The following is a 25,180-nucleotide window of genomic DNA, read 5'->3' on the forward strand; positions in this document are numbered from 1 at the left end:
CCAATCAGCCTACACATAAAATTTGTACAATTTTTTTTTTTTTGTTAATAAAATAAAAAATGGAGGTTAACCGAAGAAATTAAATGCGTTTACAATAGATTTCGATTCGGAAAATATTTTCAATAATAACTGAGTAAGTAGTAATTTTAAAAAAAGTGCGAAAATGTGTATATATTATTATTATTATTATTAATGAGGATCTCTGTAGAATTGTTTTTACTATAATTGTACCCTCGGTTTATCGAATGTGTCATGTGCTCATTTCTCATTCCTATCATTTTAGGTATAGTTATAATAACAATACCTCTAAATTAAAAGGTTCGTGGCTTTTGTGTTGATCCATCGCTTTCCGGATTTGGTGACAACCCATATCATTTCCTCATAGTCACGTCATTATCTAAAGGAAAAAAAGAAAAACGAAAAAACCTTGGATTATTTTATTTAAACAAGAATCTTGGTCAAATGAAAGTGATTGTCAATGAGGTTGTTAGTCACGATTGAACCTGACTAGTCCTTTACTCCTTATTTTTTTTTTGTTAATTTGATTTTGCACGATCTTATCGAGTTTCTTCTCACATTGCTTGTTAAGCAAAATTTTCAATTCTTTGTCGTTTCGATTCGAAATTTCATTATTATTATTATTATTATTAATGGTATTTAAATATGATTGCAAAATAGATCGCGTTTTGTGCCTGATCGTATTGTATTGTATTGTCTGTCATAGATTTGACGATTTTTGTTTGTTGTTGGCCTATTGGCATTGATTTTTCTAACAATTCCAAGCGTTTCAAGTCCATTGACATAAATGCCTAACACACAAAAGTAATTTGTGTTAAATAAAAAAAAAAAAAAAAAAAGGTTTATTAAAAAAAAGAGCGGGAAATTTAAACGATTAAACAAAACTAATTATTTATAAATTAAATTGTATTTAAAAAAATTAAAAATTTTCAAAACCTTCGGTGCATTTACCTCTTGTAACTTATTAAAAAAGTATGTGTGACTAAAATTTTAATGAAGTTTTTTTTTTATTTTAATAGGAATGTCAGTGGCCTTTTAATTTCATTTTATAAAATCATGCGCAAAATATATATTTATTTATTATTTTTTTTTAATATCGAAGGAAGAAAGAAACTAAAAAAAATTTTTTTCTTAAAGTTAAAAATAAATTTTTGAGTTAAGCTCTCTCACTTCATTTTTTTTATTTTTAATTTAAGCCTTAATTAGATCATGAAGTCGTCAGTACCCTCTTTAAACTAACTCCAGAAAAGAATAAATAAATAATTTTTTTTTTTTTTTAAGGTAAATAAAATAAAAAAATAATAAAATGGATGCCATCAAGAAGAAAATGCAAGCTATGAAGCTTGAAAAGGATAATGCCATGGATAGGGCACAAATGTGCGAACAACAAGCCAAAGATGCCAACTTGAGAGCCGAAAAGGTACTAATACAACGTTTTTTGAATAATAATAATAATAATTTTGTTTACTAAATTAGTCTAACGGAAAATTTTTTAAAAATGTTTACAGGCAGAAGAAGAAGCAAGATCACTTCAAAAGAAAATTCAAACGATTGAAAACGAATTGGATCAAACTCAAGAACAATTGATGCAAGTCAATGCTAAGCTCGAAGAAAAAGACAAAGCTTTGCAAAACGTGAGTAAAATTTTTTTTTTTTTAAAAAAATATTTTAAATAATTAAGACCTGGAATTTTATCGTCTGCTGGAGGAGTAACAAAAGAGGAAAATTTATAAATTTTTCTTTGGATAAAAATGACTTTTAATGAAAAACAAACAATGGTTAGCATTGGTTCGTTGGTTCGAATTTCATATATCGAATTTTGTTTAATTTTCATAACGTAAATCCCATAAAATAATTTTTTTTTTTTTTTTGTTTAAAACAACAAAATGAAAGAAAAATATTTTTTTCGAATGATCATCATCATCATCATTAAATAGTTTGAGATGTGGGGAAAAAAAAAGTCAGACTGTAAATTTTTGAAATTTGGCGAATGATCAAGGAATGAAACAAAATGGAGATTATTTTAGATTTGACCTTATTGAATTCTTTCAACGCAAACAGAATATTTTATAATGTTGGGAAAAAAAAACTGTTTTTCGTTCTGAATTTATAAACAAAAATTTAATTTTATTATTGAGGTTTTGCATTCACAATATCGTTTGTCGCCATTTTGTTTAGAATAAAAAAAAAAAATTTTTAAGGTTGGCCCCCCTTATGATTATTATTTTTACCAACTAATCGTTATGATATAAAACTGAGTGATTGTAGTAGAAAATTTGTTTTGATTAATTGATATCTTATTGTTAGATTTTTTTTGTATATCGAAGGTCTTTTCAAATCAATTTTCTTTTTTGTTTAATGGGAAAGTTTAAAAATTCTGTTGGAAAATAAGTTTAAAATGAAAATTTCACGCATTTCTGTCGATGGATTTTTTAAATTGAATTTAAATGGAATCGTTTCGGTTTAAATTTATTTTTATTATTATAGCTAAATGTTTAAATAATTTGATATTTTTAAAACGTTCCAAGGAATGATGTGTAATAAAAAAAAAAAAAAAAAACATTAAAAATTTTGCGGGAGTTTAAAAAAAAAATGGAAAGAAAAAAAAAATTTAAAAATAGAAATCCCCGCTTAAAATAAGTCGGGGGGCACGGTTTTTTTAATGTCGAGAGTTGCGCGTGAGTTTAAATTTTCGTGTATTTAATTCTCAACTCTTTAACCGACCAAATATGGTTTGCTTTAAGTTTTGTGGGAAAAAAAAAAAAATATTGTTTTTCAGTTTCAATTTTTTTAAAAATAGTTTAGTTTTTCAAAAAATTTTTTTTTTTTTTTTTTTTTTGATGTTGGTAGAAGGAATTTTTAAAAAAACATTTTTATTTTTATTATTATGTAATTTTATTTTAATTCGCGTTTAAAGTGCTACCGCTTTATTTTTTTTTTATTAGTGTGTTTGTTTGTTTGTTGTCGGTTGGTAGGTAGGATTTACGTAATCGATAAATATTTGATTTTATTTAACGGATATGATTTAAAGGTTAGGAACAAACCTAAAAAAATTTTTTTTTATTTATTTAGTGACAAATCCTTTTTTTTTTTTTAAAAACATCTGAAATGTTTTTACCGATGAGATCGGGGGTAATTTTAGTACCGTCAACTTATACCAGATGTCACTATCGCTGACGTTTAATGGCAGGCAACAAGTGGCCTAAGAATCACGTGTTCACTGCCTAATCAGATAAACAAAATGGCCGCTTTCATTCAATAACAAAACATTCTTTTTTTTTTTTTTCATTTTTTTTTTTTTTTTTTTTCAATTATTATTATCGTTAATTATTATTTTAATTTAATTTGGTTTTGTTATACGCGTAGTTCGTAGTTTGTTTTGTAAAAATTTTTTTTATTTTCGTTAAAATCGTTTTATTTCATGTTGATTTTCGTTATGAATGAAAAAAAAAAAAATTTTTTTTCTAAACCAAAGTCACAAATGGTTCGTCGTGATTCTCGTAACGTATTAAAAGATGTCAAAGGATTTGTCACTAATTATAACGAATGGGATTGTAGTGGTGAAAAATTAAAAGATGGGAAAAATATAGGGGATAAATTAAATAACGAATCATCTTATGTTAATTTGACTTCAGGTCAATGTAAATTTTCCGATGGTGCTAAATCCAGCTTTAATAGTGATACGAAAAATATTAGTAATAATCGAACGAACTGCGATCCGAATTCCGAATCTGTTAAAAGTAAAGAAGAAAAAAAAAATTTACCAAAGGAATCAATTAGCGAATTAGCGTCCTCATCTTCTGTGAATAGTTTAAAAAAATTAAGGCATCTACCATTCAAGACTGCTTTGATACAGGCGGGCGAAACGAATCCGTCAAAAATATTATTTAAAAGGGATTTAACGGAATCCGATGATGATTCAAACAATTCAATAGTTGTTAATAATAATAATAATTTAATGAGCATGACGTCTGAAAAAGTTTCCACAGGGTTAACAAAAAAAAAACCAAACCCTATAATATTACCAAGAGAACAATTTCAAGTTTTGCAAGAGAGAATAAAAACAGAAATAAATAATTTGAAATATTTAGAAAGTTCAGTGTCTTGTCAAGATGCTCACATGAATTTAAACGAAAATAAAGAAAGTCATAGGAAAATAAATGATGATGATGATGATGATGATATCGATGATATAGATTATGATGAATTGGGATCCGATATACAATTTTTACCAATTGAAAAAAGGGAAAAATTATTATTAAAATATAAAAAAAAAGAAACTGAAAATAAAAAAGATGAATCGAAATCATTGAAAACAAAAGTAAATACATTTCTATCATGTGACAATGAGAAAGGAGATGTTGGAATAATAAAAATTGATTTAACCAAAGACTCGACAGAAATGGATGCAACAGAAAAGACTGAGATAACAAGCGAAACTGATTATCCTAGTTTAGAATTGGATTATGGTGCTATTATCGATTGGGAAGATGGTAAATCAAAATCAAAAAATGTGAAACAATCCAATGCGACACACGAAAAACAAATAATCAATTTAGATATAGATGAATCAAAGTTAACTTTTGAAACGACCAAAAAAATTACAGATATTAAAAATAGACTTTCAAGAAGTTTATCAATAGGATTGTGTCACAAAGAACCGAATAATAGCGATAAAAAAAAAATATTAAATGATGATGAAAAAATCATTCCTGAGAGTAATGATAATGATGGTGATGATGATGATGTCGATGAATGTTCTGTAGAAGATGCAGAAGTTTTGGAATTGTCAAGGCTGAGATGTACAAGCGAAAGAACTGAAGTTATTGCTGACAGAGAGAGGCGGCATAAAAGAAGGTGTGCAGATTATCCTGGTTTAGCATTTGGATTTTCAATATTTAGCTCTGATACGATGATGAAATTTAGCGTTATTAGGAACGAACTCCACAATATAATGAACACTCAATTAAAACGGGTTTGTACTGATTTAATTACTTTTTTTTTTGGTATATTTCTTTTCGGTGTGTAAGCATTTGACTACGCGTACACGTATCATATGTTCGTTCGTATTTTAAATTTAAAACCGAAAAAAAAAAAAAATAATCAATATAACAAAAGATAACGTTTTAGAAATTAAGTGGAACGGCAAACGGAAAAAAAAAAAGTTGTTAAAAAGTAAAAATAATCATATTTAGTAGATGAATCAGTAATACAATGATAGAATGTCTAAAAATAAAATTTACGAAAAAAAAAAAAAAAACAATTTCGATTCGAATCGTTTAAATAAAATTCTATGGGTTTTAACTGGAAATAAAAACAGGTTTCCATTTTTTTTTTTTTTTTTTAGGTAAATTTGCATATTTTTATTTGTTCGGTTTTTACGGTCGTTTTTAAAAAATTAATTTTTCGTTTTTTTTTTTTTTTGTTAAAAATAAGAAATTTTCGTGATGGCGGTCGCCATTTTACTCTTTTTTTGGCGTTTATTTAAATACGAGCGAACAAAATGGATGACAAAAAAAAAAAAAAAAAAAAATTATTCTTATGAACTTTTTTTTTTTTTTTTTTTTTATAATTTCGTCATATGGTCGTGACTGGTTTTTTTTTTTTTGTTAAAATGTTATTATTATTAGCATCATCAAATATGGCTAGACGTAAACAAAAGATTATTTTTTGGGTGAAAAAAAAAAAAAAAAAAAATGAAAAGGAAGGTTGTTTTGCCAAAATTGGGGTTATTCGTAATTGGTTTTTATTATTATTATTATTTTTTAAACATTTTCATTTACCCGTTGGGGGAAAATGATAATGCATTATTATTATTATTATTATTATTATTATTATTATTATTATTATTATTTCCATTTTTGGTTAATCGAATTTTAGTAGGTGAAAAAGCTTGAATCGTGGACGTAAAGTGAGTGAGAGAGAGAGAGAGAGAGAGAGAGAGAGATGCACACACAGGCGAACCTTTTGTTTTTTAATTTTGTAAGTTTTCGTTAAAAATAGTATAAAAAAATTTTTTTTTTTAGAACGTTCTAGAATTTATTTTTCAAACTTGGTAAAACAATTAAAACGATACAAGTAGTTGTGGTTAGATAGATAGATTTTTAAAAGAGAAAAATAGTTTTTCGATTTTTAGTTGACCTCAATTATTTTAAATATAATAGAGTTCACGGAGTGTGTGATAAGGGTCATACTTGTAATAACAGGGCCGCCACCACCACCACCACCACGTTTTCGAGCCGCCTTTGGCGTATTTTAAATGCGGACGACAAGCTGGCTTTATATATTCGAACCAATATTCTCGATAGTTCGATCGATCGATCGATCGAAAAAATTCTTTTCACAATATTATCGATCGTGTTTGTTCGTGTGCTAGATTTCTTAGACAAAAAAAAAAAAAAAAAAAAAACTGTTACAGTATCGTGCCCCTTTGATTCGCCATAGGAAATCTCCCATAATTTTTTTTTTTTTTTTTTTTTTTTTATGGACTTAAGTCGTGCTTTTTACTTTTCAAATTTTTGTTTTACGCGCGCTTTTTTCCCCAGCTTTATTGAGGTCATTTATGTAGTTGGGTACGTTGAAGTTATATACCGACGTGTCTTTAGTTACACGGTAAAAACAAAACAAAAAGGAAATGTTGCGTTCGAAAATTAATTTTTAGGTTGGCACCAATGATAGTTTTTCTCTCGTCGATTGTGTCGCATCGCTTTGTCATTGTCGTGATTGTATGTTCTTTTTTTTTTTTTTTTCTCAAAATACTTTTTGCGGTTGGGTTAACGTTTTTTTTATCCTTGCACGAAATTCACAGGGAAAAACTTTAGGTCTTGTCGTCTTTGTCATTTCAATACATCGATGACACTGAAAGCAGAAAAAAGAAAAGAAAGTTATGACGCCTCAAGTTAAAATAAAATAATTAACGAACACACGCGCACACACACACACACACACACACCACGAGTTAATTAAAACTTGTCAGTTAATAACAATTTTTATAATTTCGGACGAATATAACATAACGCATTGACGTCCATTTTGTTTTGTTACTCGGATGGAGGAGAAAGAGAGAGAGAGAGAGAGAGAGGGGGGGGCATCTTTTCAAAAATTTATATTGTTTCACACATGTTGTAAACCATCTCTTAATTGTCTGACTCGTTAAAAATAATAATAATAATAATAATAATTGCGCGTAATTAAAATTTATATTATTTATAATAATAATGATGATGATGATGATGTTGAATAAAAAAAAAAAGTTTGATGAGTTTCCAGTTTTTTTTTTTTTTTTTTTTTTTTTTTTTTTTTTCTGTAAAGAAAAAGTCGTACGGGGCGGGGCGGGGGGGGGGTGGAATAGAAAGGTTTGTTCTTTTTTTTGATATTTTCCACAGAAACTTTAAACGTACCTGAATGTGATGAGTGACCTGAATGAAGAATTTTAGGCGTGGGTCGTCATCAATTTTTTTTTTGCAAAGGAGTTTGTTTTCCTTTTGTTTTTGTTTTTTTCTCCATCACCTTCGAATTTAAATTTGACTGGAGACGATCAAATGGGGCGAAATTATTCGAATATCGAATGGTAGAGAAAGATGATGATGATGATGATGATGATGATGTGCAAAAAAGTGAGAGACAGACGTCTTTTGTTTTATATATATTTTGTAGATTTTTTTTTTATAACAGGAAATCATATTGGGTTGGAATTTAACATTTGAATTAGAATGTTTAGTCTTCCCCTTCCCTCCCCTCCCCCCACTTTTTTTTTCATACCGAATAGACTTTAAAAACAACAACACCCACGACAGGAAAGGCAAAAAAAAAAAAAATAAATAAATAAATAAAAAAACATTAAACAGAAGTAGAATAAAAGGCTTTTATTTTATACATATTTGTATTAATTATTCTTTTTTGATTGGTTGTTGTTTATAACAAATAATGTGGGAGTGAGTGAAATGAAATCAATTTTTTTATTTATTTATTTATCTTTACCCTTTTGATTATTATTATTATTTTATATTTACCGGAAATAAGCTTGAATGATGTTTCCTCCGTTTTGTGTTGTAGTAAAAATTTTTTTTTTTTTTTTTTTTGGCGCAGGATTTTCGAATTTAATCTGCGTAAAGGTTTGGTTTTATGAATGAATGTTTTTATAGGTTTTTTGAATGTTATGAAAAGTCCTCCATCTCTCTCTCTCTCTCTCTCTCTCTCTCTCTCTCTCTCTCTCTTTCTAATTGATTACCTGCGAGTTATTTAATTTATTAATTGGGACAAACATTCGCGAGTGACATTTTTAGTAATTAAAATATTTTAGTCGTTATTATTATTATTATTATTATTAATACCATTCGAAAAAAATTTTTTTTTTCGGTATTTATATCCGGAAATATTCATTTATTTCCCGGTTTTATTATTTTTTTTTTTTTTAAGAAAAATTTTTTATTGTGTCGTCGCGGTAGATTAGCAGAAGAAATCTTATCATAATTAAATTATCGATAGGTTTTCGTGTGTGTATGTGTGTGCGTGTGTGCGTGTGCGATTACAGTTTGATTAAATTAATGTTGAAATAAAAAAGGATTTTACTTATTACATTAGATTTTTTATATGCAAGGTTAACTGTTTTAATACACGTTTGAAATTTTTTTTTTTGCTGGTGCCACTTTTTTTTTTTTTTTTAGGAAAAAATGGTTTGCTACCTGGTATTTTTTTTTTTAAATAATTAATTTAATCAAACTGATAATTTGTTTAAAAAAAAAAAAAATTTGCATTGAAGTAAATAATAATAATAAGGGAAATTCACGTTAAAAAAGGCCTTAATTAAATTTCATTTATCGCGCATGCGTATGACTCATTTTAAGGAATGTACCAAAAGTGTGTGCGCTAGTATCGAATTTGCCGGCCATTTTGGGTGCAAACTTCGATCGTGTCATTGTAATAAAATAGCGTGTGGGGTTGTTAAATATTTGTTTCATTTAGGTATTTTTTTTTTTTACTACTACTACTACTACTACTAGTAGTTGTTAACGCGTATATATATATATAAAAAAAAGAAAGAAAAGATGGCGAGCGTGTTACCGCAAGGTGCTATACTAGACGTATTAAAGAAAAAAATGAGACAAACGAAAGAAGAAATGGAAAAATACAAAGAGGAGTGCGAGGAATACCATAAACGATTGCAAGTTGAAATTAATCGCAGGGAAGAAGTACGTGTATATATATTATATTATGTATTTATGTATATAGTAGTGCGTGCGTGTGCGTGTGCGTGTGTAAATGCGTGTCAATATGAGTATTTGACATGTGTGTAAAGGGGGAAAAAAAAAAAAAAATCTCATTTTCTATTTGTATAAATTTCCTCCCTCCCCCCCTCCTCTTCCCTCGAGTGAGTTTAATTGTGGGTAATATTATCGGGTTATTTTAATTGTTTTTGATGTAACCCGATGTGTTGTGACGAAAAGGAAAAACCCTGATGATGAGGATTAATCGTGTGAGATGTAAAATCTGAGTTTGATGACCACTTGTTGTTGGGTTTTGGACGCCTGTAGGCTAAATTTAAAAAAAAAAATTAATTTTTAACCCCGTCACGACTTGTGTCATTGTCACCGTTTTAACATGGTTTGAGAGTTTTTTTTTTTCATTTCGAACAATCTAGAATCTATATATATTTATTGATGATTTCTCATCGTTCATTATTACCACCACCACCACCACGCCCAACCGTTTCAAACTCTTGTTTGTCTAATACAAATCCACTATTGTCGCCACTTTATTAAAATATTATGATTTGAATGCAAAACACTTTTTTTTTTTTTTTTTTTTATGTTTTAATTATTATTGAAAATAATCTATTAAAAGACTGTTGTTGTGAAATTAAAAAAAAAAAAAAAACCCCGTATGTTTTAACATTATGCAATCTTTATATATTGCACTCGATGATGATGATGATGATGATGATGAGACAATAATAACATTTCCCCTCCCCCCCGCTAAAGGTATTTTAATTTTGAAAAGGATATTTTATTCCATGAGTTATACCCCCCATTGTAATGGAAAAGTACGAATGTAAATAAATAAATTACAAATGGTTGTGTGTGTTGTTGTTGTTGTTGTTGTTGTCGGTTTAATAATGATTAAAAATTGAAAACATTCGAATGTGTGTTCACTCGATTTGTTTTTTTTTTTTTTTTGGCCATGTTTAATTGTTAAATATTTTTTTTAAGTTAAGATTACCAACAATTGAAAAAAAAAAATTAATTAATTTTGTCGATGTGTGAAATGTTATGCTGGAACAATTTTTAAAAAATGAACATTATCAATTTATTAATCATCATCATCATCATCAATTGTGTGTATGTGTGTGTGTGTGTGTGTGAAACATCGAAGGTGTGTCAGGTGTTTTATTTTTGCTTTTTTTTTTTTTTTTTTGTTATGATGACAAGTATTTATATAGAAATATATTTTTTAGGTCAGCCATGCATGAGAGTAGTGATTTTTCTGGAATTGTTATTGTCGATGAACCGAATAATGAAAAAGAAAGAAAAAAAAATGGGCTAGGCAGTTTTGTCATTTACCGTTATGTATAACAAACAAACAAAAAAAAAAAAAATTTTTTTTTGGACGGTAGTAGTGTAATTGAATGTAATAATAATAATAATAATAACAGTAATCACCATTGGTGGTTTTGTGTTTGTCGGTTTCATTACAGTTGACAGTTTGATTTTTCTTTCCTCTTCATTATTATTATTATTATTATTATCGGTTTGTTGTGGTGTTTTGATTCAAAGCATTCATTTTTGTTTATCATAAAACAACATAATTAATATTTTAATTCGAAACAAAATGGAGTCTTACTTACAGGTGTTTAATTAATTGGGAAAACAAATGAAGACGGGGTTGTTTTCTTTTGTTTTATTTTCACCTTCTTCTGTTTATATATTAACGTTTGTCATCCATTTTTGCATTTTAGGCTGAGAGTGAAGTTGCCGCCCTCAATCGTCGTATTCAATTGTTGGAAGAAGATCTTGAAAGATCCGAAGAACGTCTTGCAACGGCCACTGCTAAGCTCGCTGAAGCTTCCCAGGCTGCCGATGAATCTGAAAGGTATATTATATGCGTTGTTTATTATTTACATTATGATTATTATTGTGATTTTTTACACGACGTGTCACGAGAACGAAGAATCATCGTTTTCTAAAGTAAAAAAATTATTGCGAAAACGAATACGCGAGTTTTTTTTTTGCTAAATAAAATTATTTTCGTAAGAAATAATAATAATTCGAGTCGCAATCGAAGATAACATTATCACGTTACGATAAAAAAAAAAAAAAAAAAAAAAAAAGAGGGTTTTGACGTGTAACTAGAATAATAATTTTTTTACTTTATAAAAGAAAAATTTTTTGTTTTTAAAATGACTGTCTCGCAAGTTAACTGTCCCACACAATGGGGGGAGGGGGAGGGGAAATTAATAATAAAAACAAATCGGGGGGGGGAACAGTTAACTTGTTGTTGATTTTAAAAAAAAAAAAGTTTGCATTTTTGGTTTGTTTTCTCTGTGTTTTTGGTTGTTTTTAAAAAGAAAATACTACGTAAATGAGAATGAAAATTATCGAGTTACAAAGACAAACACCGGAAGTCAATGATGATAACGGCGTTAAAAAAAAAAAAAAAAAAAAATGGCAAAATTTCAATGAAAGCCATAAATGGCCAAAAATAAAGTTTTTTTTTTTTTACAAGCTTATTTAGTCATTGAACGTCATTTTCAAACGATTGAACAATGACGCAGAAAAATAATTTTAATTCAAAGTAGGTGGGTAGGAGGGGGGTGGAGGAAAATGGAGTTTTAAGGGTTTTCCCCCTTTCTTTTACGATTGAAAAAAAAAAAATAAGAGAATAATTTTCGATTACTTTTACTATTTATTATTGTTACGCACATGATCTACGTATCCATATTTCGGTCATATCGTATTATTAAATGAACTTTTACAAAATACTACCTGACCTTGGGTTCTGTAAACGCAAAAGGTCAACCGCGTAGATTTTTTTTTTTACTTTGCACACAGACGCACACACGCCGTTATTTAAAAAAAATTACGAAATGAAAATTTTCGAATTCTATTTTTTATTTTTTTGGCGGGAAAATGTTCGAATTCAAAACAGCAACGAAAAAATTTTTATTCTCATTTACCCCCCCCCCCCAAAAAAAAAAAAATAGGAAATAATTATTTTTAACATATTAATTTTTTTTTACTTAATATCGTTTTTTGTTTTGTTTTGTTTTGTTTGAATGAACTAAAAAAGTTGTTGTTTTTTTTTTTTTTTTTTTAATTAACATTTTACTAACCCTTGTATTTCTGCAGAATAAGAAAAGCACTCGAAAACAAAACAAACATGGAGGATGACAGGGTTGCCATATTGGAAACGCAATTGGCTCAGGCTAAGTTAATTGCCGAAGAGGCAGATAAAAAATACGAAGAGGTGAGATTTGATTTAAATTTTTTTTTCTTAATTATTAATGTATTTTACAGTTTCAGGTACTGGAAAATGAAATTCACCCGGCTATAAAATTTTTAAAAAATTATTTGTTTTTGGATGTGGTTTTCTTTATTATTATTATTATTATTATTTGAGAAAAATGGCGACGACGCGACAACCGTTTCGCGTTTACTTTTATCTCGTTATTATTTTATTTTCTTATCGGGATATATATATTTGAGAATTCTTAAAAAGTGAAAAAATTCGATTTATTATATCCAAAAACAAATAATTATTTAGCCGGGGAGAAAGAGTGTGGAAGACATCGCACGTGCACGCACGTGCGTTCACGTAAACGCGATGATAACGTAAATTTTTAAACTTTTTTTTTTTTATTTTGTAATTCAGGCAAAGGAAAATATTGGAAAATAGGAGTTTGCAAGATGAAGAGCGAATGGACGCATTGGAAAATCAATTAAAAGAAGCCAGGTTTTTGGCCGAAGATTCGGACAAAAAATACGATGAGGTGCGGAAAGCTTATGGGTTGTTGACTTGAAATTAATCCATAAATTAATTAAACCGCCCGAAACAAAAAAAAAAAAAAAAAAAAGAATCGATTTTTAAAAGTTTAGTTTATTTAAACAAAACAAAACGAACTGCTTAACAAAAGAAACGTTTATCTATATTTAAACATGTATATATATATACATATATATATACATTCAAATCTATTTATTAAAAGCGTTGGAAGAATAACTCACCATACACACACGCATATATATATATATTAATTATTGTTTTGAAAGCACGTATACATATATATATATAATCATCAATTGCGGCCATGGACCAGAAAATTATTATATTTAGTATTATTATTATTATTATTATTATTATTTTCATTTTTATTAATTATATTATTATTACATGCGGAAGTTATTTTATAAAAAAAATATATATATATATAATAATATTACTTTCGTACATATATAAATATATATAAAAGTATTTAAATATGCCGTGGAATGTAATGAATGTCGAGGAGAGAGAGAGAGAGAGGAGTTTTTTCTTTTTTAATGTCGAAAACGTACGTAAGAAAAAAAAAACAATTATTATTATTATTATTATTATTATTATTATTATTATATATATTTAATTTATTAAATGTAACACGATGATGTTGGTGACATTTTTCTGATCCATGGTCTATAATCGCATGGTTTTATTACTTTTATTTATTTATTTATTTATTTTATTTATTTAATTAATTAATAAATTAATTTAATTTTTTTTTGCAGGCATGAGTTTTTTGTTTTGTTTTGTTTTTGTTTTTGTTTACTCTACTAAATATTAATTAATAACGTTATTAATTTTCGTTTAGGATTTTTTAATATACATAAATACATAATCAGACGTATTCGTCGAGGATAAAAAACCAAAATAATAATAATAATAATAATAATACTGTTTTTTTTGTGTGTGTGTGTGTGCGTGTGCGTTTTTTGATTTAAAACGAACGACTAATATATTTTGAGTGATAATAATAATAATAATTAATTAATTAACTTTTTTTTTGATTGACGTTTTTGTTTGCTTGCAAAGTTTTATTATTATTATTATTATTATTTTATTTATATTTTTTATTTGAGAGAATTATAGGTTTTTCCCCCCAAAGACGATGGATGATGGATGATAAGTCGGTCTTATCACCTGCCTGCAGCAAGACATGGAACGTTTGTTTGTTTGTTTGTTTCGTATTAAGGCACATTCGTAGGATTTCTAATTTTTCCGTCCTGGAGAATAATTTTTGGAATTTTTTTAAAAAATTTTTTTTCGAATTATTAAATGTTTTACCCTTTGTTAGGTGGCTCGTAAATTAGCCATGGTCGAAGCAGATTTGGAAAGAGCCATGGAAAGAGCAGATGCCGGTGAAACGTAAGACGTTTTTTTCTTTTCATTTTCATTTACTTATTTTTTGTGCCTTTTTTTTTCTCCCTCCCTCCCCTCCCCTCCCCTCCCCTCACAAGAATTCGTTTTTCCCTCCCTCCCTCCCCCCCTCGATTTTGTATTTTTGTCTTACTAGTAGGTTTTTTCTGCTCTGCTTTTCGAGACAAGCGGAAAATGTTGTGCCGTTTTATGAAAATGACTCTTTCGAGACCGAGTAAAAAATGTTATTTTCTCATTAATACGCATTTGTAGAGATTGAATGAATTATTTACGAAAAAAAATATACGAAAGTTTTGTCTTCCACCTTTTTTTTTAATTACACACACACACACGGAAAAAAAAAAAAAAATGGTGGAATGTTTGCGAGTGCGTGCGTGTACGTCGTATTCGTTTTATTAATTATTTTGTTTTTTAGGGTTTTGTGGAAAATTGATGGGAGCAAAAAATTGAAAACGAGACTTCAATTTATACATAAAAAATTTTTTTTTTTTTTTTTTTTTTTTTTTTGTTTCTTTCGAGTTTGCGAATTGTTTTTTTTATAGTGGTGAGATTTTTTTGTTTTTATTAGGTCGCTCGTAAATTAGCCATGGTCGAAGCAGATTTGGAAAGAGCCGAAGAAAGAGCCGAAAGTGGCGAATCGTAAGAAAATTTTTTTTTCTTTTTTCTTTAATACGATAGCTTGCACACTAAAAAAGAAAGAAAGAAAAAGAAAAGAAAAAAAAAGGAAAAGAAAAATTAATAATTAATCCTTGTTTATGTTCGGTGTATCGTTTTAAAAGCATTTCACTTAGCATTATTATTATTCAGCAGCAGCAGCAATAATAATAATAATATTTGGATTGAAAATGAGTGTAGTGCTTTAAAAAACGATGCCTGAATTTTCCGTTGCTTGCTTTTTTTTATTCCGTTTCCCCCCCTTCTTTTTTTAACATGCTTGCCATTGTATTTACAGATGATTTATAGATTTGGCTACTACACTTGCGTTTGATAATCATTATTATTTCATTTTTATTTTTATTTTATTTTATTATTGTTTGTGTGATTTTGCATTTTTATTTTGGTTATTGTTGTTGTTGTTTTGTTTTTGTCGAAGTCGCTGAAAGTAATTGTAGAGAAAATTGATTTTATTTATTTATTTATTAATTTTTATTTAATTAATTAATTATTACTTTCGGTTGCTTTCGATATTATGTACATAAATCATAATCACTTGATACACTTGATTGGTTTGGTTTTGTAGCTTGAAAACTATAAAAAAAAAATTTTTTTTTTTTTTTTTTTTAAAGTCGAAAATTTAAAAAAAAAAAAAAAACTTGATACAAAGCTTTACCTGCAAAATTATTATTTGTTTACATCCACGCAAAAAAAAAAAAAAAAAAAAACAATAAAACTAACTCGCATGGTTTTGTGGTAACTTGTTATCTCACAGGTAGCACGAAAGCTCGTTATCATGGAACAAGATTTAGAAAAATCAGAAGAGCAAACTAACATTTCGAATAAGTAAGTAAAAACGATATGATGTATTCAATCTCGAGTTGGAACGAGGACGTTAGGTTTCCCGGGGGGTGGGAGGGGAGGGGAGGGCGTGGAAGAGAGAGAGAGAGAGGCGGGGAGGGTGGAAAGGGAAAGGGAAAGAAAGGTTTTTTTCGTAAGGGGAAGCGAAAGGGATGAATACGAAAAGATTTAAGGTTCTTTTATATCCATTTATACAGATGAAGAGAATGGGGGGGTGAATATAATAATATTCGAATCTTGCTAGAGGGAGGAGTAAGGGGAGGGGTAAATTTAATTATAAAGCGGGGAAAATAGAAATTTTGAATAAGAGACGTCCGTATCAGGCTCGCATGCACGTTTCAATTTGCTTTCGCTCGCATAAGTTTTTATATATTTATATATATATATATATATTGATAATAAAAGGTGCAGGTGGTATTGAATTCTTGTTTACTCACTAGCGTGCTCCTTGTCAGCCTTACAAAATACCTTTTTTCCATTCATTTTTCCCTCCCCCCGCCCCTCCTTCGATGATGAAGAAAACACGATAAAGTTCTTTTTTGCTGCAGTGAAATGAAAAATGCAAAATTGAAGTAATTTGTGCGTGCAATGGAATGGATTTTATCGCGTTTTCTGTTTTTCCTTCCCCCCCACCCTTTAAAAAAGAAAAAAAATGACACGATTAATTTTTATTTTTTTCTCGTTAGGAAAATCGTCGAACTTGAAGAAGAACTTCGCGTTGTCGGCAACAATTTGAAATCTCTCGAAGTGTCTGAAGAAAAGGTGAGTGTGTGAAAGAGAATTCATTTAATATTTAAAGAATTACATTTTTCCCCCTCCTCTTTCCCTCCCCTACCCCAATCAATGATTGATTTAAAAAATGAAAATCGTTTATACAATTAATTTACAAATGATAAAATTATTATTATTATTATTACCTGGCAGGCCAATCAACGTGAAGAAGAATACAAGCAACAAATCAAGACCTTAACAACTCGTTTGAAGGAGGTAAAAAAAAAAAAAAAAAAGAGAGAGAGAGTAGAAAACCTCCTAGAAAATTGTTTTGATTTTGATTTTGATTTTGCTTGTTGTTTCTGTGTCTGTTTTTTTTTTTTTTTTTTTTTTTTTTGCCCCGTTAATGAATAGTTTGAAAAATTTCCCGCCCTCCTCCATTTTGTTTCTGATTTGGGAAATTTCCTAAAACAGATGCATGATGAATAATCCGAGAAAAGATTATTATTAACACCCTAACTTTTATTATTATTATTATTTTTTTTATTTTTTTTATTTTGCACATTAACCTAAATGTTTGCTCGTTTGTTTTTTTTTTTTTCTTTTTATTATCATTATTATTATTAACTCGGATGACGTGGATTCGACGCTGCTCGTTCTCGGATGATCCGTTCACAGGCGACACAAAGAGAAGGAACGTTTGTCGAACAAGTTAAAGTTCTCGCCGGATCTTTGAAAGAGGTGAGTGGGGGAAAAAAAAAATAAAAAAATTCTTAGGGGTTGGGGGGCTAATAAGAGAGGAAAATCTTGACGAAACGGTGATGATGATGATGGAAAACCCGAGGAGAGGAGGATACGTGAAAAGGATTCGCGAAACCGTAAGTACACGTCATGGCGATGACGTGTCACCCCATTTCGAAAATTTTCGATATTACTTTTATTAATATTAGTATCATTATTATTATTACGTTTGTTTTGTTTTGTTTTTTTTTTTTCCTCCATTAATTGCACGCGTGCTCTTTTGTTTTGAATTACGTCACGTGTACGACTGACGTCATTTTAATTCGAACGTTTTCTTTCTTTCTTTCAGGCTGAAGCGAGAGCCGAATTCGCTGAAAGATCGGTACAGAAATTACAGAAGGAAGTCGATAGGCTGGAAGGTAAGGGATTATTCATACTCGCCACGGCGATTATTAAAATAATTATAAAATGATTAAAAATTTGGAAGGTGGGAAAAATTTTTTTGTCATATTAGAATGCGAGTTAGGTAGATAGGAGAACCGAAAAGAAAAATGTTTTTGTTGTTGTTGTTAGAGTTGGAGTTATTTCCGTTTCCGGTTGCCGAAAGTCAGTCAACATTCGACACCGCGTGTGTGCGATTGTTGCCGGCACGGAAAAGTTTTCTTTTATGATTTTTATTTTTTATTTTTATTTTTATTTTTTTTTTATTTTAATTTTTTATTTTATTTTATTTTATTTTAATTTTTAATGTTTTGTTTTGTTTTGTTTTTTTTGAGTGTAATAACTAAAACAGTGTGATGAAAATTAATAATTCGCAGATGATCTTGTTCAAGAGAAAGAGAGAAACAAACTTCTCCAGGAGGAAATGGAAGCCACACTCCACGACATTCAAAATATGTAGGAAATAAATTTTCACTTTTTTTTTTTTTTTTTTTTTTTAAAAAAAAAGTACACATTATCATTCGATTGCAAGGAGTTTAAAAAAAAAAAAAAGAAAAAAAAGAAAATTTGAAAAAGAAAGTAACATAAAAAATAAGAGGAAATGCGTGTTTTTTTTTTTTTTTTTTGGTATACGTTTTCACGACGCGTCGTTTATATACACATACAAACACAAACAAATAAAATAAAATATTTTAGGGAAGGAGGGATAGTGGGAGGGTGGGAGGGAGGGGCGGTGGAACTGGAAAGAAAACGGAAAAAAAAAAGTTTTGAAACTTTTGTTTCAAAACTTTTTTTTTTTTACGCGCTAAAAGGGTTTTTTCCGTCCGCATTTGCGGGCCGCCGGAACTTACTCCCGATCGGAGTTTTCGGTGCCGAATAATAATAAATTGTATGCCGGACGGAATCCTTTTACGTTATTTAAAATATTTATAAAAAAAAAAAAAAAAGAGACAATCAGGGCCGTAACCGGGTTAAATATATTTATATATATATATGTTTGCTATGCATAATGAAAGTAGTAGTGATAATTAATTATCCGGGGAAAACAGATTTCGGTTAGCATTTAGGGAAAACAGCATTTAGTACTTAATTATTATTATTATTGTTATTGTTATCGTCGCCATATTGTCAAATTGTAACTTTTTTTTCTTTTTTTTTCTATTTTGTTATTATTATTATTATTATTATTATTATTATTATTATTATTATTATTATTATTATTATTATTATTATTATTATTATTATTATTTTATAGTTTGTTGATATTTAAATTTAAAAAAAATTTGGCGCGAACGATTCCTGACGGTGATGACAAAAAATGTCAGGTTTCGAAGAAAGAGTGGGGGGGAAGGCTTCATTCCAGTTGTCTTATTGAAAAAAAGGGGAGGGAGGGAAAGGGGGAAGGGGGAGTGAAGGTGGGCGGGAAAGAAAAGACATTTTAAATTTTTATGAATGAATTTTTTTTTTTTTTTTTTTTATTAGAATGCACGAATGCGAAAGCAAAAAAAAAAAAATATATATATATATTTTATCATTTGAACAAATCGATACATTAACATTAGAGAGAAAAATGAAAAAAAACTAATAATAATAATAATAATAATAATAATAATAATGATAATAATAATAATGATGATGATGATGATGATTAAACAAACGAATGAACTTTTCTTTTTTTTTTTTTTTTTTGTGTGATGACGTTGTTATTGTTTTTGTTGTCGTTATAAATTGTAACGTTTCGACGGCCATTTTTTTTTTAAATTTTTTAAAAAAATGGGGGTCTTTTGGACCCCCCTCCCCACGAATCGTCGTATCTATCATAGGCCCCCGTGGAAAAGGAGAGTAGTTAATAGTCGTAGTAAATAGCAATAGTAGTATTATCATCATCGTGAGTTGCCAATTCCTTAGTGATAACAAGAAATTATAATTTTCCGTTAAGCTCATTACAAAATAATAATAATTATTATTATAATTATTTAAATTCGTCTCGCTTTGTTTCTATCTCTCTCACTCTCACTCTCTCTCTCTCTCTCTCTCTCTCTCTCTCTCTCTCTGTCAGTCGTCATTAACAACGTCATCCGTTACTTTTTCAATCATAATAATAATAATAATAATAATAATTATTTGTTTGTAGTGCTAGTCTCACTTTTTTTTTTTTTTTTTTTTGTTTTTTACTCTGTAGAATTAGACGCGTAAAAAAAAAAAAAAACACCGAAAATTTATTATTATTATTATTATTATTATTATTATTATTACTATCATTATTATTATTATAAAATGTATATGATAACCGCGTTCGCGGAGGAATAAAAAGGTTTAATAAAAGGTTTTGTTAAAGAAAGAATGACGAAAAAGAAAATTGTAATAATTAAAAGACATAACAAAAAAAAAAAAAAAGGTGCTGAAAGGAATAATTTATGATAATTATGTTCGGTCTTTTCATATTATATATATATTTATATAAATAAATAAATAAATAAAATATATATATATATATTAATAAATAAATTAATGCGAGATGAAATTGCGTGAGTGCGTGCGAGAGTGCGTGCGAGAGTGAGAGCGAATCTCTCGGATCAAGATCATTAGAAAAAAGGTAAAAATGATAATTGTAACATGTAAACGTGTACGCACACACACTTGGGGTTTAGTCCCACGTGTCCGTGCGTGTGCGTGTCACGATTAAAAAGTCTGGAAAAGTCAACGAAAAAATCAATGATGAAATAACAAATAAAGAGTTGTTATGATAACATATATGTATAAGTTTATTATTATTATTGTTGTTGTAAGCAGAAGAAAAAGAAAAGAAATTTTTTCTAGAACTTTCTAGACTTTTTAATTGTTAATTGCACGGATTTTCTGAACGAGTTTTGTTTTGTTTTAATTTTTAATTTTTTTTTTTTAATTTTAAGTGAACGTGTTGTTTGATAATTAAATAACAAATTTTTTCTTTCGGTTCAAAAAAAAAAAAAAATAAAGATGTAATTTAATTAATAATAATGATGATGATGATGATGATGATGATGATGATGATGATGGGGATAATAATAATAAGAAGAATGGTAAAGGAAGAGAAAACGGTTGTAGATGTGTTGAATGTAATTATCTGATCGTCAATTTCAATAGGTGATAATAATTGTTGGGGGTAGTGGTAGTGGCAGTGGCAGGAGTGGAAGTAGGATGACGGTTACATTCGTGGTACAAGTACGTGGAATTAGATTGTGGGTGGGCTCCAGCGAAATGACTTTTTTTTTCCTTTTCTCCAGCGTTTAGGATACCGGAAAGGGGGCATAAAAGAAGAATTCGAATCGATTTATTTATTTATTACCATCCGTTATTATTATTATTATTATTATCATCATCATCATCATCATCATCGTTAATGATGTCAGGATTGTGTTAAAACGTGTGTTATTACGTACAACGCGAAGTAATTTTTTTTTTTTTTTTTTTTAAATACAAAAAAAAGTGAAATAGTAAGTAAAATTTAATTAAACGAGGTTTAAGGTGCATTTTATTATTATTATTATTATTATGAGTATTATTGTTCTTCTTCTATGTTTAGCTTATTACCTAATATGATTATTATTACGTTTGGTTTTGGTTTTTTTTTTTTTTATTGTTGTACTACCAAACGGAAAATAATTCGTGTACCTTCTTTTCTGTACCTAAGTTTAGGTACTGTTATTAATATTAATAATAATAATTGGATTGTTGGTGTATTTGTTAGGTTAAGGTTATGGCATATTTCGTTGTTGTTATCATTATTATTTTTCCAGTCCAGTACATCCCCAAGTCCCCCCCATTACTTTTCTATGCAATCATTATCATTATTATCTTAATTTGCTTTATCATTGTTTGTTTGTTTTTTTCTTTATCTCGGTGACGGTTTGTTAAAAAAAAAAAAAGTAAGTCGTGGAGAGGAAAAGGGTACCGGCGGGAGTTGGGGTGTATCCCTGAAGGCTGTGGGGGGAAGAGGGAGTGGATTATTGGATCGGTTGTGGGATTTCTCAAGTTAATCTTCAACAGGGATGCTTTTGGGTATCCCAAAAAAGTTTCCGTGCTGATGATTTAAATCCTGAAATAGCGACAGGCCTTTTAATGGGGGGGGGGGGGAAAGAGGATCACGTATCCTTTCTACGAATCGGGGAAAGCTATTAGGTCAGGGGTCAAAGTTGAAACGTATTTTTTTTTTTTTTTGGATATGAAATAGACTAAAAATAGGTCGTTTCGGGATTAAAGGTAAAATGAAAATACGCATTATTATTATTTTTTTTTTTTTTTTAAACCATTAATATTATCATTATTATTATTTAATTTTAATTTAATTTAATCGATAAGAGACGTAAATAATAATTCAAGGTCACTCACCCCTCCCGATTGATTATTTACAGATGAACTTGTACACGAGAAGGAGAAATACAAGTATATTTGCGACGATTTGGACCAAACATTCTCCGAATTGGTTGGTTAAATTTAATCTTTTTTCGTTTTAATTGGATGTATACTATACATAAATATTTATTTATATATATACTCGTAATAAATTGTAATTTTATGTTAAATGGAAACAAACAAACAACCAACCGAAACAAACAAAACAAACGCAGTAAACTTGAAAAAAAATTTTTGTTTAAAATTAATTAACGTTAATAAGTAAAAAAAAAATCATTATTATTATTTTTATTTTTATTGATATATAATAACACGACAGTTTTTTTTTTTTTATATAGAAAAAATTTTATTTATGAATCACGTTGTTTTTAATAATAATAATTATTATTGATTGATTAATTTATATATGAAATTTTTGGTATGATAATCAATATACGGTATATACGTATTTAATTTACGCATAATGTTTTTATTTATTTTATTTTTATTATTATTATTATTATTTTTTTCTTTAAATTTGTTTCCTTCATTTCTTTTTGTATTATTATTATTATTATTATTATTATTAATATATATGTATTTTTAATTAACGGCTTAATTAACAATTAATAGAAGAAAAAAATTATTAACGATTAAGTGTAAAAAATTTAACCCCTTGGTTTTTTGAGTTATGCAAATTGTGATGCACGCGTGAGTTTTGTGCGCGTGCGCAACGGATTTGTAAGGTTACAAATGGAAGAAAAATGAACTTGAACGGATTTTTTTTTAAATTTTACTAACCGATTAATAATAATTAAATTTTTTTTCAGGTACGTTTTAAGGATATTTATTAATTAGTTAAGAGATAGATGCATAAAAAAAAAATTTGATTTTTTTACAGATGGATTATTGCAAGAAAAAGAAAAATTTAAAGCTTTGGCTGCTGACGTGGATCAAAATTTTGCCGATTGGGTCGCTTGTTAATTAATAATAATAATAATAATTTGCACGGATTTGAATTTTTTAAACGATACAAATACTAACAAATTAATAATCAATGATGCTTACCACTAAAATGAAACTAACACCAATTAAAAAATAAATAAATAATTTCTTTTTTTCTTTCTTCTTCTTCCTCGTCGTTGTTGTTTTTTGTTCGAAGCTTCCGCCATTATTTAAATTATTATTTTCGTTCAATAAAAAAAAAAAACGATCGTCGTGCGAGTGATATTATTTTAGTGATTTTAATATGAAAAATATATTTTTTGTGATTATTATTGTGTTTTATTTTTTAAAAATAAATTTCCGCTGATAACTGCTGTGATAATATAATATATATATAATAAGTTCAAGTGCGAGTTTTCTTTATATTTATTTTATTTTTTTGTGTATTAATGTATTATTATTTGTCGTTTAAACGATCGATAATTATCATTATCAGCTTTGTTTTTTTTTTCTCATTTAAATTTTATTCACTGGAATCAATTAAAGTATTTTTTATTAAAATATAATTATCATGTATTTTCTTTTTAATCCTTATTTATTATTATTCCCTTAAATTCATATGACGCGCAATAAGAACGACCGTTAAATTTTTCCCGTTTAACCAGTTATATATTCCATCTTTTTGTGGATTTTTCCGAAAAATATTAATAATACTGAGTTTTTTAAATACATTATTGTAAACTTTTCTTAAAACACAATTAATATTTAACGAAATCGCGAATTTTCCGATTTTTTTTCCACGATGATTAAGCAATTTTTGAAAAAAAAAAAAAATTAAAACGTTCCGGAATTCCTTAACCGTTTTTTTTGAATAATTATTTACATATATGCTTACGGCGAGTAAAAGTTTAAGCGGTCAATGTAGTTGCAATTTTTGTCACCAGATTGCATTAATTTTCTCTAATTGGAAAGATGGCGACGGCCGTTAAAATTCGAAAGTTTTTTTTTTATTTTTTAAGTGGTAAAAATGTGATTGAAAAATGAATTCAAATCAACGAAAGTGATTTATTAAGTATAAATTTTAAAAAAATGTAATTGTTTAGTGATGCAAACCGTTGGAAGAGTAAAAAACGTTCGTTTTAAATCTTCCCATACAACACTCTCCACCATTTTATTCATCATATCCAAAAGGTAAGTGAAAATTTTTTTTACATTTTAACATAATCTGAGTAGATTTAATGAAAAAATTTACATGAGATGAGTTATCTTAACTTATTCAGATGCTAAAATGAATGATTTAGTATTGCAAAACTTGAAAAAAGTGTAAACTGTCAAAATTTTTTTTACTTGATGTCATTGATTGCTTTTTGACAATTATATTAACTAATAAGGGACCACACAATGTAAAAGCCCCATAGGGTTCATTTTTTTAAATTACTTTTAATAAGTCTTCATTCTCACATGTCAGTCAGTCTTTATATTTAAACAAAACAAAAAAAAGAGAAAATTTTAAATTGATTTATGTCATATTGTGTAGAGTCAGTATATAATTTTCTGGTAGGATTTGAAACTTGAGTTACCAAAACCTATCTCATAATTTATCATGAAAACCAATACTTTACCACCGTGTCAAAATGTTGGCTTTTAATTAAATAATAATAATAATAATAATAATTTTTTACCAACGATTCGTTTTTCAAAAAATAAAACTTTTTCATTTACTTTGTAAATTTTCTAAACTGTTTCATTTCAACACCAACATGGCGTCACGTTCGTCTATTATTTTTTTTAATTAATTAATTGTAGCTTACTGAAAATGATTAATTTTTTTTATCTTCCCTCCTCCTCCCCCCTTTCTCTCTCTCTCTCTCTCTCTCTCTCTCTCGTCAACGATTAATTGTAATTTTTTTTCTTTTCTTCCCCCCCCCCTCCCCTTAAATTTCACTCTTAATTGAATAATTTTTATTTAAAAAAAAAAAAACAAAGAATGTAAAAAAATATTTTTTTTTTTAAAATTAAATTTTTCTTA

The 25,180-nt window shown here is 28.1% G+C and overlaps 1 protein-coding gene across 1 annotated transcript; it reads left to right on the forward strand.

Annotated features, from left to right (window-relative positions):
* Positions 1-1,324: 1,324 nt before the first annotated feature.
* Positions 1,325-18,292, forward strand: Phum_PHUM400340 (Tropomyosin-2, putative; the record flags this gene model as incomplete). The annotated part of the gene is made up of 9 exons (XM_002428731.1): positions 1,325-1,438; positions 1,527-1,652; positions 10,973-11,106; positions 12,886-13,003; positions 14,993-15,063; positions 16,626-16,701; positions 16,864-16,926; positions 17,741-17,810; positions 18,210-18,292. The coding sequence occupies 9 exons, from the start codon at positions 1,325-1,327 to the stop codon at positions 18,290-18,292; spliced, it is 855 nt and encodes a 284-aa protein (XP_002428776.1).
* Between the last annotated feature and the right edge of the window lie 6,888 nt (positions 18,293-25,180).

Source organism: Pediculus humanus, genomic scaffold, assembly GCF_000006295.1.
Source record: "Pediculus humanus corporis 1103172107910 genomic scaffold, whole genome shotgun sequence".
In the NCBI taxonomy this organism is placed as follows: domain Eukaryota; kingdom Metazoa; phylum Arthropoda; class Insecta; order Psocodea; family Pediculidae; genus Pediculus; species Pediculus humanus.